Here is a 15,125-nt window from a genome sequence, read left to right as displayed (position 1 = left end):
CCCTCTCTCTCTGCCCCTCCCCTTTTCATGCTCTCTCTCTCCCTGTCTCAAAAATAAATAAACGTTAAAAAAATTAAAAAAAATAAACTGGGGACCATTAGAGGATATATAAACTCTGAAATGACACTCTGAAGTGTGTTTCTGCTTTTCTCTGGGGAAGGATTTATAACTTTCATGAAATTCTCTGAGAAGTTCATAATCCAAAGAAAGGAAAAGCTGCACAGTCCAAGGACTGCCTGAGAAGCTAGGTCAGCCAACACAAAGCTTTATCTCTCATGAGCCAATTCCCATTCAACACATTTCCTTTTTTAGGTTGGCATAGTAAAACCTCATGATAAACTTATCTCACCGATTCTTCACTGCAGGCACGAAATTTTGGGCCCAGTCTTTGAAACTTCTCTACTCAGAGAACTTTTAAGTTTAGTTTCATTTGCTTTTGTTTTGGCTTAACACCATGGAAAACTCCTAGAGCTATACTTCCATTTGAAGACACTCTTTTAGTCCTAAACTTGTTATACCCAATTTCCTACTGAATGTCTCCAGTTGAGTTTTACACAGACATTTCAAATTTAACATATTTAAAACAAAATTTATTATTAGACAAAGATGAGTACTACAGTATCATGATCCCCATAACTGAGGATTCCTGTATCCCTGCCAATACTTAACATTATACAGAATTTTAATTTTGCCAATATGATGGGCAAAAATCTTATTTAACTAGTATTTTTCTAATTATTGACTTTTCATTATTTATTTGCATGTCAATCTCCTAATTAGACTGTAAATTCCCTGCTGGTAGGGACAATGGGTTCTCATTTTTATCTCCCAAGTCTCTAGAAAAGTGTACAGAACATGCTCAAGGTTAATGACCTTGGCCAATAAATAAATAGATGAATGAATTCACAACAGTCCCAGAGATTGCTGAAAAAGTGACCTCTAGCTAAACAGATGTGCCATATATATATTGTTAGGATGTCCCTGGAAGGGGACAGCCCTCTCGCCAGTGCTCCGGAAGAAACCAAAGGGCAACCAATCACCAAGCGCCAGCACAATCCAACGGAAAGCCCTGAACGGCTCTCCAGAAGGAACTGAAGGTCAACCAATTACCCAGCAACAGCAAAACATGGCACGAGAGAAAGACCCACCCGAGCCTAAACCCGGAACTGCTACAGCTTAAAAACCCTACTCCACCATACCCGGGGGCGACTTCCCTAACTCCCTCCTTGAGTCACAGAACCTCGCCTGGAACCTTAGTTCCCAATAATGCCTTAAACTGCAAAAATCCTTTTTGACTCTAACTCCTATCTTTACCCCACACAACGCCTGACACTAACATTTGGTGCTGAAACCCGGGAGGAGGTGGTAGCTCGCCTCCCTCGGCTGAACTCCCCCCTCCTCACCAAGCCAGATGCCAACCACCCTACTCTCAGGAGCCTACAGGAGCCAGTAAGTAGGACAGACCCCTCCTTCCCCCCTTCCAACTATGGCTGACACCCATGAGAGATGTCTCGCAAGTCAGTCTCCTCTCCTCCACACGCTGTAAGGCCTGATGCCAAAAGGCCCTTTATCACAACGCGAGGGACACCTCGCCTTGCCACGCCAATGGGGAGTAACGAGTCTAAACCGCCTCGATCTCTTACCCCCCTCCAATATCTGTTAAGGAACTTCTGGCTTCTAGACTTACAAGGCGAACTTCATCGTAAGGGACTCATCCACCTTTGCACTGTAGTCTGGTCTCAGTACAAATTAATGATTCTCAATGGCCACCTGAGGGGTCTTTACAATACCAAATCTTAACCGATCGGGACAATGTCTGCCATCGGCTGGGAAAATGGGGAGAAATACGCTATGTTATGGCCTTTTGCAACCTCAGGTCTTGCCCCCACCTATGTTCCTCCTGCCCCTCTGCATGTGTGCTCCTTGCCTGCCCACAACCCCCTAACGACCCCACCTCACCAACTTCCCCGATATCCGACCCGTTAGAGGATCTAGCCACACCACCCACCGGCCCTCGCCCCCCTCCATACCCCAAACTTCTAGCCGTCCGCTCTCACTTCCCATAACATCCCGAACTCGTGCTCAGGCCCCTCCCAGCGAACAGACCCCAGCAGCCATCTTACCCCTCCGTGAGGTGGCAGGACCTGAAGGCCTGGTTCGCGTTCACCTCCCCTTCTCCTTCCAAGACTTATCCGCCATCGAAAAGTGACTAGAGTCATTCTCGGCAGACCCCAGCCAATACATTAAGGAATTCCAATACCTCGCCCAAGCCTACAGTTTCACATGGCATGACATCCATGTGATCCTCACCTCTACCCTCACCCCTGAGGAGAGGGAGCACATCCAGGCCGCAGCCAGGGAACATGCAGACCAAACCCACATGACCAACCCCACTATGCCTGTAGGAGCCAATGCTGTCCCGGTGGCCGATCCTAATTGGAACTACAAACATGCAGGCAATGGCCACTGGTGCCAGGACCAGATGATCCAATGCCTACTAGCAGGCATGAGGGCAACCTCAAACAAATCAGTAAATTTTAACAAACTTCAAGAAGTAATACAAGGCCCCCATGAAAACCCCACAGTCTTCCTTAGCCGGCTTACAGACACACTTACCCAATATACCAGACTAGACCCTACCACCCCCGCCAGGGCCACGGTATTGGCCACCTATTTTATTTCCCAATCAGCCCCTGATATTTGAAAAAAACTAAAAAGGGCCAAAGACAGCCCTCAAACCCCTATGGCTGACCTGGTAAAGACGGCTTTTACAGTTTTTAATGGCTGAGAGGAAGCTCAAGAACAACAGCGACAGGCCCGTCTCCAACAAAAAGTACAATTACAAACCCAAGCCTTGGTAGCTGCCCTGAGGCCAGCCACAGTAAAGCCCTCTGGACCACGTTCCTCTCCGGGGCCTTGTTTTAAACGTGGCCAAGAAGGCCATTGGTCTCATCAGTGTCCCCATCCCAAAAAGCCTACCAGTCCATGCCCATTGTGCCAGCAAATGGGCCACTGGAAATCCGATTGTCCTAACCCAAGGGACGATAGACTCGCAATGCCTCCATGTGGTGAGGCTTCACCCGGATTGGACTCTGCCTTCCAACTGCTGGAGATGGAAGATGACAACTGACGAGGCCCAGACTCAGTAACTCTGGTGACCCACCCTGAGCCCAGGGTAAAACTCCAGGTAACGGATAAGTCCATCTCCTTTCTGTTGGACACAGGGGCTACCTATTCTGTCCTACCAAGCTATTCCGGCCCCACCACGCCATCCTCCATTTCAGTCAGGGGCATAAATGGCACCCCCTCCATTCCCCCATGCACACCAGTACTCACTTGCTGCCTGGATGGCCTCCACTTCTCCCACTCCTTCCTAGTCATCCCCTCCTGCCCTGTTCCCCTATTGGGCCGAGACATCCTCAGTAAATTAGGAGCCTGTATACATTTACCAGCTATTTGCTCCTCTCCCTCCCCCACTCATCTCCTACTGGCTGTTATCATGGACGACACAGACCACACAGCCTTAGCCCACACCCAGACCTCCCAATAGACCCAATTGTATGGGATACATCCACCCCAACAATCGCCACCCATCACCAACCTGTCCTCATTAGACTCAAAAATCCATCACAATTCCTGTCCAGACCCCAATACTCAATCTCCCACACCCATCGACTAGGCCTGAAGCCCATCATTGATCGCCTACTCAAGGAGGGCCTCCTAATCCCATGTCATTCCCCCTGCAACACCCCAATCTTGCCTGTAAAAAAGCCAAATGGCTCATATAGACTAGTTCAAGACCTCCGAATAATCAATGAAGCTGTAATTCCCATCCATCCAGTAGTGCCCAACCCATATACCCTCCTCTCCCAAATCCCCCCATCCACGACCCATTTTACAGTGCTTGATCTCAAAGATGCCTTTTTCACCATTCCCTTACATCCTGAGTCCCAATTCCTCTTAGCCTTCACATGGCAAGATCCAGTCACTTCTCTGGCCTGCCAACTCATATGGATGGTACTTCCCCAAGGATTTCGTGATAGTCCCCATCTTTTTGGGCAGGCCTTGGCCAGGGTTCTCCTTAAAGCCCCACTCTCCAGTCACTGTACTCTACTACAGTATGTAGATGACCTTCTATTATGTAGAACCTTTTTAGACCACACCAAACAAGATAAAGTCGAAATCCTAAATTTCCTGGCTAACCTGGGGTATCTAGTCTCCCCACACAAAGCCCAAATCTATACTAATGCAGTCACGTTCCTGGGAGTCTCACTCACACCTACTACCAAGGCCCGTTTAACCCAAGATCGCCTCCAAGCCCTCCAGACCCTGTCCCCACCTACCAATGCAGATGAAATCCTCTCCTTCCTGGGTCTAGTAGGCTTCTTCTGACACTGGATCCCTAACTTTGCTATACACATAGCTCCCCTATACAAAGCAGCCAAAGAAACCCCCCAAGGCCCACTCTCCAGCCCGGGATTGGTCGCAAGGGTCTTCCAACAGCTGGTCACATCTCTAGTCACTCAACCGGTCCTTTCCCTCCTTTAATGTTTCAAAGCCTTTCCTCTTATACACAGATGAGAGGGCTGAAATTGCAACAGGGCTCCTAACCCAACCGTGTGGCCCTAAGTTACAAGCTGTCACCTACCTTTCTAAACAACTGGACCCTACAATCAGGGGGTGGCAACCCTGCCTCAGAGCACTTGCAGCAGCAGCCACTCTAACCAAAGACGCACTCAAACTCACCCTACACTGCCCCCTAACAGTACTTTCATCGCACCGTCTATCTGATCTTACACAAAAGGCCCTGGCACACCTCTCCCCATCACGCATACAATTGTTCCATCTGCTCTTTATTGAAAATCCTGAAATATCTCTCCAACTCTCCCCCAGACTCAATCCTGCCATGCTACTTCCACAAATCAACCCCAAAGACACTTCACAGCCACCCTTCCACTCCTGCACTGAACTTATATTCTCTCCGAACCTCCATCTAACTTAAAGGACCTTCCCCTCACTTCCCCTGATATCACTCTATTTTTAGACGGCAGCTCACTAGTTGACTGCAAGGGCCACCGACAAGCAGCGGACGCTGTAGTTACATTAAACCAAACCCTAGAGACCCAGACACTACCCATAGGAACCACATCCCAGAAAGCTGAACTCACAGCCCTCATTAGGGCTCTCCAATTGTCCAGAAACAAAAGGGTCACAATATACACAGACTCAAAATATGCTTTCCTTATTGCACATACACACCCCACTTATGGGAAGAAAGAGGATTCCTCACAACTAAGGGTACCCCCATCATCAACGGGCCACTCATAGTGAAACTCTTTGAGGCCCTCAAACTCCCACAGGAAGTAGCCATTGTCCACTGCAAGGGCCATCAACCCCTAACCACAGAGATAGCTATAGGAAATCACAAGGCTGACAACACTGCTAGACAAACAGCTCTCTCTCTCGACACAGTTCCTATGGGCATCCTCACCGAAGATACAACTCCCGATTATACCCCAGATGAACAAAAACAATACATGGCCCATCCCGATGCCCACACCAAAGCAGGCTGGATCATGCTGGGCCCCCGACTGGCCCTCCCAAATAGCCTAGTCCTTTCCCTACTAACAAAAATCCACAAAACCCTACACATTGGGCCGGAGGCCACCTTCTGCTTCCTTGAGCCCATTATGTACCACCCCCACCTATGACAACTGATCACCAAAACACACCAACAATGCACCACATGAACCACAGTCAGTTCCCAAGGGAGAATGAGGCGCCCAGGCCCCACTCATCAGATGCGGGGCCATCTCCCAGGCGAAGACTGGCAAGTAGATTTCACTCACATGCCAAACACAAAAAATTACAGTATCTCCTTACTATAATTGACACCTTTACAGGGTGGATAGAAGTCTTCCCCACCTCATCTGAAGGGGCCTCCACAGTGGCTGAGATCTTACTCAAGGACACGATTCCCCGCTTTGGTCTACCAAGAAGGATACAGTCTGACAACGGGCCTGCTTTCATCTCAGCAGTCACCCAACAAGTCTCCAAAGCTTTGGGTATTACTTGGAAACTCCACATACCATACCACCCCCAGTCCTTGGGTAAGGATGAAAGGGTGAATGGTCTCATAAAAGACCATCTCACTAAACTCTCCATAGAGACTCAGCTTTCTTGGCCTCAACTGCTACCTATAGCACTCACCTGACTCTGAGCCGCTCCCCGAGGACCCACAGGCCTCAGCCAATTTGAACTCCTATATGGGCGACCCTTCCTGTTACCCCAACCCCTACCAAAAGATCCTCCTCCTTTAGCTGCCTATCTCCCTTACCTCAGCCTGCTCTGACACCTGATTCGACAGTACGATGACCTCACTCTACCAGCTCCCATCGATCTCTCCTCTCCCTCACTATCTGTAAACCCAGGAGACTCAGTGCTCCTTCAAGTAAGACAAAAACCAACCCTTGCCCCCCCGTGGGAGGGGCCCTACACAGTCATAAAACCCCCATGGCTACTAAATTATTGGGCCACACCCCGTGGGTTCACACCTCCGACCTCAAACGGGCCCCCCCTTTACCCCCTATACCAGAAGAGTCATGGACCTCCCAACCAACAGTCCCCCTCACCCTCAAACTAACCCGACAGGCCCCTTCATGACGGATCCTTCCCCTCGGTTTTCCACCTTCACACTCACAATATTACATGAGCTACAACTCTCCCACTCATCCGACCCCATTACCCTCCCCTTTTTTCTCTCCTGGGTCTCTGACTGTTGGCTTCAGGGAACTCTCTCCGATTTCTCCCCCATCAAAATCTCCTTCTTTACCTTTTTACTAACCATACTTATATATCATGATGATACTTCCCTTGTTACTCCTTGTTAACATCATCCCACTTATGCCCTCACAACCCTCCTATAGGTGGGTTTTTTACCTATCCGAAACTTTTAATGGACACACCTCTATCATATCCTCTATCCTTTGCCCCATTGTTGGGTGCCAAAATCAAGTCACCTTTAAATTCCCCTCTTTCAACACCCTCCAAGCCTCTATGTGCATTACTCCCGCCATCTGCTTTTTATATGACCAAACTGACAAAATATGCTCCCAAACCTCCCCCAACCAATATGGAGGGTGTCCCTATCACTATTATAACATACACTGGCTCAAGCTATACTGCTTCACAGGACCAAGGACGGGCCACTTCTGCTTAAAAAATGGCAACTTTACCCTTACTGTCCCTGATCCATGGGATACCCGCTGGCAAACCGGAATAAAGGGCAAACTGTATCAGAACAGCCATTTCTCTAACCCCATCTCCTCTTTAACCATCTTTCGAACCAATGAGCCCTCTATGTCTCCTTCCCTCTCCAACCTTAAAGATGTTACCCAAGTAATGATGGACCAAGAAGACCAACTCAACACACAACTACAGACACCCCCTGCACAACATCCCTTCTCATGGCTTACATTAATCAGACAAGGAGCGATCCTGCTTAACCACTCAGGCTTAACCAACCTGTCACACTGCTTTCTTTGTGCATCCCTTCAGCCGGATCCAGTAATAGCTGTCCCTTTACCCACCCCCTTTCCCAACACCACTAACTCCATCAACCAACTCAGAAGTCAAATCTCCCTACAGATTCCCATCCTCACTGAGACCCCTCAAAGCAACATGTCTCACCCAATATACTACTCCTCTCATGCCTCCCCAACTTGCCCCTCCCCCCTGCCTATGCCTAGCCACGACCCTCCCCCAGGGGGATTTTATTGGTGTAATGGCACAGCTTATAAACAAATGCCCAAAAATGCTTTTTTTTCTGTCTCCCAGTCACCATTATCCCCCAACTCACCCTACACGGACAGGAAGAACTCCATCAACTCCTCGAATTCTGTCTCCAAAAACGAGCTGTTTTCCTCCCACTAATGGTCAGACTATCCCTAGCCACGTCCCTATTGGCCACTGGGGTTGGGACCGGCTCCCTTGCACACTCCATTACCTCCTCCAGGGACCTGTCAGACAGGTTCCAAATCGCAATAGAAGCCTCAGCAACCTCCCTATCTGTCTTACAAAGGCAGATCAACTCCCTAGCACAGGTCACTCTACAAAACTGATGAGCCCTAGATCTCCTAACAACAGAAAAAGGGGGAACATGCTTGTTCCTGAGGGAAGAATGTTGCTACTACCTCAATGAATCAGGCTTAGTTGAAACCAATATAGAACACCTAAAGGAAATCCAAAAAACTCTATCCACCTGCCCAGGATCCTCAGGACCCCTAACCTCCTGGTGGCAATCACCCCTCTTAACTTGGCTCCTCACCATAGTCACCCCACTAGTTGCTATCTGTATAATACTTATGCTCTTACTTTGTTTTCTCTGTTTCGTACGGAAACAAATTCATTAAGTTTCCCAGGTCGCATTTATCAGATGGTGGTCCAGCCCTATTCCCGCATTCCAACCTCAGACCCCACATACTATGGCGTCGCCCTTACACCTGCAGGAAGCAGCCAGATCAGATCCGTTGCACATTATCACCAATAAGAGGTTGGAATGTTAGGATGTCCCTGTAAGGGGATGGCCCTCTCGCCAGCGCGCAGGAAGAAACTGAAGGGCAACCAATCACTGAGCGCCAGCACAATCCAATGGAAAGCCCCGAGAGGCTCTCCAGAAGAACTGAAGATCAACCAATTACCGAGCAAGAGCACAACATGGCAGGAGAGAAAGACCCACCCGAGCTTAAACCCGGAACTGCTACAGCTTAAAAACCCTACCCCACCATACCCAGGCATGACTTCCCTGACTCCCTCCTTGAGTCACAGAACCTCGCCCGGAACCTTAGTTCCCAAAAAAGTCTTAAACTACAAAAATTCTTTTTGACTCTAACTCCTATCTTTACCCTGCACAACACCTGACACTAACATATATTATAATATTCAGGTTTAAACAAATTTAAATATGAATAACTGACACAATTTACTTTTAAAAATCTATAAGTGATGTTAGTTTTGATATAATCTTGCCTAGGTGTAAATATAGTTTTCTTCTAAGTGTGTGACACAATGGGAAAAGGATAGTTTTTGGAGTCAGGCATATCTGTGTTTACATCCAGATTGTGACCTGTACCAAGTGTGGTACCTAATGAAAGTAACTTAAACTTGGTGGGGAAACTAATACATATTTTACAAGGCTAGTTTATAATTTGAATTTAAACAAGATAGTGTGTTACAAGTACCTGCCATTGCATTTGTATGGAGTATACTAGGTAGTAAATAAGCAGGAACTATTTTTTGTGTTGTTGTTGTGAGGACTTCATAAAACTTTGAAATGCAGTTAAAAGTGAAGTCCTAGATTAAATGGAGTTAGAAGTACTCAGAAGATGGCAGTGTATGAGGACGCTGAGCTCACCGCGTCCTGCGGATCACTTAGATTCCACCCACAACTGCCTAAATAACCCAGAAAATTGCCAGAAGATTAGAAGAACAGATTCTCTAGAGCCAAGCATACACAAGAGGTCCACAGAAGAGGGTAGGAAGGGCGGAGAGGCAGTGCACACTACAGGAAATGGAGGGAGGGAGCGGGGTCGGAGGGGCGGCCCGCCAGCAAAGCAAAACCCCTGAGTCTAGCTTGCAAAAGCAGAGGGGCCGGACAAAGTGTGTTCTGACAGCAAGCGGGACTTAACACCTGGAAGGTTATAAGTTAACAGCTCTGCTCGGAGAGCGGTAGGGCTGGAGGACAACGGGAGGGAGAGGTGTTGAGCCCAGACAACAAAGTGCAGCTTGGCGGGGAACAAAGGCACTCACCAGGGCCATCTCCCTCGCCCATCACCCAGCCAAAATCCCAAAGGGAACCAGCTCTTGTCAGGGAACTGACTTGCATCACGCAAACACCCAACGTTGTGCTTCTGCGGATCCATCCCTCTGGTGGGTCTGACTCCCTCCGGGTGCTGCAGGGCCCCTCCCGAAGCAGATCACCCAAGGGTAAGTGAGCTGAGACTGCCCCTCCCACCCCGTACACCTTGTGGATCCACCCCAACTAATACGCCAGATCCCAGCACCACAAGCCTGGCAATGCGCAAGTAGCCCAGATGGGCCATGCCACTCCACAGTGAATCCCACCCCTAGGAGAGGGGAAGAGACTGACTGTGGCCCCAGCAGTGGGCTACCACTGCCCACCAACACAAGTTATTCAAGACAGCACAGGGGAAGTGCCCTGCAGACCCGCACCACTCCAGGGACTATCCAAAACGATGAAACGGAAGAATTTCCCTCAAAAAAAACCTCCAGGAAATAACGACAGCTGACAAACTGATCAAAAACGATTTAAACAATATAACAGAAAGTGAATTTAGAATAATAGTCATAAAATTAATCACTGGGATTGAAAACAGTATAAAGGACAGCAGAGAATCTATTGCTACAGAGCTCCTCCAGGAGGAGCTAAACAATGTTATTAATGAGCTGCAAAATAAATTTAAGATGACCACAGCATGGATTGAAGAAGCAGAAGAGAGAATAGGTGAACTAGAAGAAAAAGTTATGGAAAAAGAAGAAGCTGAGAAAAAGAGAGATGAAAAAGTCCGGGGAAAATTAGAGAACTAAGTGATACACTAAAGAGAAATAATCTACGCATAATTGGTATTCCAGAGGAGGAAGAGAGAGGGAAAGGTGTTGAAGGTGTACTTGAAGAAATAATAGCTGAGAACTTCCCTGATCTCGGGAAGGACAAAAGCATTGAAATCCAAGAGGCACAGAGAACTCCCTTCAGATGTAACTTGAATCAATCTTCTGCACGACATATCATAGTGAAACTGGCAAAATACAAGGATAAAGAGAAAATTCTGAGAGCAGCTAGGGATAAACGTGCTCTAACATATACAAGGAGACATATAAGACTCGTGACCGATCTCTATAAGAAAACTTGGCAGGCCAGAAAGGAATGGCAAGAGATCTTCAATGTGATGAACAGAAAAAATATGCAGCTGAGAATGCTTTATCCAGCAAGTCTGTCATTTAGAATAGAAGGAGAGATAGAGGTCTTCCCAAACAAAAACTGAAGGAATTTGTCACCACTAAACCAGCCCTACAAGAGATCCTAAGGGGGATCCTGTGAGACAAAGTACCAGAGACATCGCTACAAGCATGAAACCTACAGACATCACAATGACTCTAAACAAATATCTTTCTATAATAACACTGAATGTAAATGGACTAAATGCACCAACCAAAAGACATAGGGTATCAGAATGGATAAAAAAACAAGACCCATCTATTTTCTGTCTACAAGAGACTCATTTTAGACCTGAGGACACCTTCAGATTGAGAATGAGGGGATGGAGAACTATTTATCATGCCACTGGAAGCCAAAAGAAAGCTGGAGTAGCCATACTTATATCAGACAAACTAGACTTTAAATTAAAGGCTGTAACAAGAGATGAAGAAGGGCATTATATAATCATGACAGGGTCTATCCATCAAGAAGAGATAACAATTATAAATGTCTATGTGCCGAATATGGGTGCGCCCAAATATATAAAACAATTACTCACAAACATAAGCAACCTTATTGATAAGAATGTGGTAATTGCAGGGGACTTTAACACCCCACTCACAGCAATGGATAGATCATCTAGACACTTGGTCAATAAAGAAACAAGGGCCCTGAATGATACATTGGATCACATGGACTTGACAAACATATTTAGAACTCTGCATCCCAAAGCAACAGAATATACTTATTTCTCGGGTGCACATGGAACATTCTCCAAGATAGATCACACACTGGGTCACAAAACAGCCCTTCATAAGTATACAAGAATTGAGATCATACCATGCATACTTTCAGACCACAATGCTATGAAGCTTGAAATCAACCACAGGAAAAAGTCTGGAAAACATCCAAAAGCATGGAGGTTAAAGAACACCCTACTAAAGAATGAGTGGGTCAACCAGGCAATTAGAGAAGAAATTTAAAAATATATGGAAACAAATGAAAATGAAAATACAACAATCCAAACCCTTTGGGATGCATTAAAGGCAGTCCTGAGAGGAAAATATATTGCAATCTAGGCCTATCTCAAGAAACAAGAAAAATCCCAAATACAAAATCTAACAGCACACTTAAAGGAACTAGAAGCAGAACAGCAAAAACACCCCAAACCCAGCAGAGGAAGAGAAATAATAAAGATCAGAGCAGAAATAAACAATATAGAATCCAAAAAAACTGTAGAGCAGATCAATGAAACCAAGAGTTGGTGTTTTGGAAGAGTAAAAATAATTGATAAACCTCTAGCCAGGCTTCTCAAAAAGAAAAGGGAGATGACCCAAATAGATAAAATCATGAATGAAAATGGAATTATTACAACCAATCCCTCAGAGATACAAGCAATTATCAGGGAATACTATGAAAAAATATATGCCAACCAACTGGTCAACCTGGAAGAAATGAACAAATTCCTAAACACCCACACACTTCCAGAACTCAAACAGGAAGAAATAGAAAGCTTGAACAGACCCATAACCAGCAAAGAAATTGAATCGGTTATCAAAAATCTCCCAACAAATAAGAGTCCAGGACCAGATGGCTTCCCTGGGGAATTCTACCAGATATTTAAAGCAGAGAAAATACCTCTCCATCTCAAGATATTCCTAAAATAGAAAGGGAAGGAAAACTTCCAGACTCATTCTATGAAGCCGGTATTACTTTGATTCCCAAACCAGACAGAGATCCAGTAAAAAAAGAGAACTACAGGCCAATATCCCTGATGAATATGGATGCAAAAATTCTCAATAAGATACTAGCAAATCGAATTCAATCGAATAAAAAGAATTATTCACCATGATCAAGTGGGATTCATTCCTGGGATGCAGGGCTGGTTCAACATTTGCAAATCAATCAATGTGATACATCATATTAATAAAAGAAAATATAAGAACCATATGATCCTGTCAATCTATGCATAAAAAACATTTAACAAAATTCAGCATCCTTTCTTAATAAAAACCCTCGAGAGAGTCGAGATCGAAGGAACATACTTCAACATCATAAAAACCATTTATGAAAAGCACACAGCTAATATCACCCTCCATGGGGAAAAACTGAGAGCTTTCCCCCTGAGATCAGGAACACGACATGGATGTCCACTCTCACCGCTGTTGTTTAACATAGTGTGGGAAGTGCTAGCATCAGCAATCAGACAACAAAAGGAAATCAAAGGCATCAAAATTGGCAAAGATGAAGTTAAGCTTTCACTTTTTGTAGATGACATGATATTATACATGGAAAACCCTATAGACTCCACCAAGAGTCTGCTAGAACTGATACATGAATTCAGCAAAGTTGCAGGATACAAAATGAATGTACAGAAATCAGTTGCATTCTTATACACTAATAATGAAGCAACAGAAAGACAAATAAAGAAACTGATCCCATTCACAATTGCACCAAGAAGCATAAAATACCTAGAAATAAACCTATCCACAGATGTAAAAGATCTGTATGCTGAAAACTATAGAAAACTTATGAAGGAAATTGAAGAAGATTTAAAGAAATGGAAAAACATTCTGTGCTCATGGGTTGGAAGAATAAATATTGTTAGAATGTCAATACTACCCAAAGCTATGTACACATTCAATACAATCCCAATCAAAATTGCACCAGCATTCTTCTCAAAGCTAGAACAAGCAATCCTAAAATTTGTATGGAACCACAGAAGACCCCAAATAGCCAAAGTAATTTTGAAGAAGAAGACCAAAGCGGGAGGCATCACCATCCCAGACTTTAGCCTCTACTACAAAGCTGTAATCATCAAGACAGCATGGTTTTGGCACAAAAACAGACACATAGACCAATGGAATAGAATAGAACCCCCAGAACTAGACCCACAAACGGATGGCCAACTCATCTTTGACAAAGCAGGAAAGAACATCCAATGGAAAAAAGACAGCCTCTTTAACAAATGGTGCTGGGAGAACTGGACAGCAACATGCAGAAGGTTGAAACTAGACCACTTTCTCATACCATTCACAAATAAACTTAAAATGGATAAAGGACCTGAATGTGAGACAGGAAACCATCAAACCCTAGAGGAGAAAGCAGGAAAAGACCTCTCTGACCTCAGCCATAGCAATTTCTTACTTGACACATCCCCAAAGGCAAGGGAATTAAAAGCAAAAATGAACTATTGGGACCTCATGAAGATAAAATCTTCTGCATAGAAAAGGAAACAATCCACAAAACTAAAAGGCAAGCAACGGAATGGGAAAAGATATTTGCAAATGACATATCCCCAGACAAAGGGCTAGTATCCAAAATCTATAAAGAACTCACCAAACTCCACACCCAAAAAACAAATAATCCAGTGAAGAATGGGCAGAAAACATGAATAGACACTTCTCTAAAGAAGACATCCAGGTGGCCAACAGGCACATGAAAAGGTGCTCAACATCACTCCTCATCAGGGAAATACAAATCAAAACCACACTCAGATATCACCTCACGCCAGTCAGAGTGGCCAAAATGAACAAATCAGGAGACTATAGATGCTGGAGAGGATGTGGAGAAATGGGAACCCTCTTGCACTGTTGGTGGGAATGCAAACTGGTGCAGCCACTCTGGAAAACAGTGTGGAGGTTCCTCAAAAAATTAAAAATAGACCTACCCTATGATCCAGTAGTAGCACTGCTAGGAATTTACCCAAGGGATACAGGAGTGCTGATGCATGGGGGCCTTGTACCCCAATGTTTATAGCAGCACTCTCAACAATAGCCAAATTGTGTAAAAAGTCTAAATGTCCATCAACTGATGAATGGATAAAGAAATTGTGGTTTATATACACAATGGAGTACTACGTGGCAATGAGAAGGAATGAAATATGGCCCTTTGTAGCAATGTGGATGGAACTGGAGAGTTATGCTAAGTGAAATAAGCCATACAGAGAGACAGATACCATATATTTTCACTCTTTTGTTGATCCTGAGAAACTTATCAGAAACCCAAGGGGGAGGGAAAGGAAAAAAAAAAGAGGTTAGAGTGGGAGAGAGAGCCAAAGTATAAGAGACTTTTAAAAACTGAGAACAGGGGCGCCTAGGTGGCACAGTCGGTTAAGCGTCCGACTTCAGCC

The 15,125-nt window shown here is 45.3% G+C and overlaps 1 protein-coding gene across 2 annotated transcripts; it reads left to right on the top strand.

The window, feature by feature from the left end:
- Window positions 1-939: 939 nt before the first annotated feature.
- LOC109491906 (endogenous retrovirus group FC1 Env polyprotein) lies at window positions 940-9,743 on the top strand. 2 transcript variants are annotated; one of them, XM_023239313.2, is made up of 3 exons: window positions 941-1,449; window positions 3,040-3,187; window positions 5,904-9,743. In XM_023239313.2, exon 3 carries the CDS (start codon window positions 6,859-6,861, stop codon window positions 7,930-7,932), a length of 1,074 nt encoding a protein of 357 aa, XP_023095081.2. In that variant the 5' UTR covers window positions 941-1,449; window positions 3,040-3,187; window positions 5,904-6,858; the 3' UTR covers window positions 7,933-9,743. The 2 variants fall into 2 exon arrangements, with proteins under 2 accessions (XP_044894509.1, XP_023095081.2); XM_045038574.1 differs by having other exon boundaries at window positions 940-3,187.
- Window positions 9,744-15,125: the final 5,382 nt, after the last annotated feature.

Source organism: Felis catus, chromosome D1 (genome assembly GCF_018350175.1).
Source record: "Felis catus isolate Fca126 chromosome D1, F.catus_Fca126_mat1.0, whole genome shotgun sequence".
Taxonomy (NCBI): domain Eukaryota; kingdom Metazoa; phylum Chordata; class Mammalia; order Carnivora; family Felidae; genus Felis; species Felis catus.
This window is presented reverse-complemented; position numbering and strand designations above follow the sequence as displayed.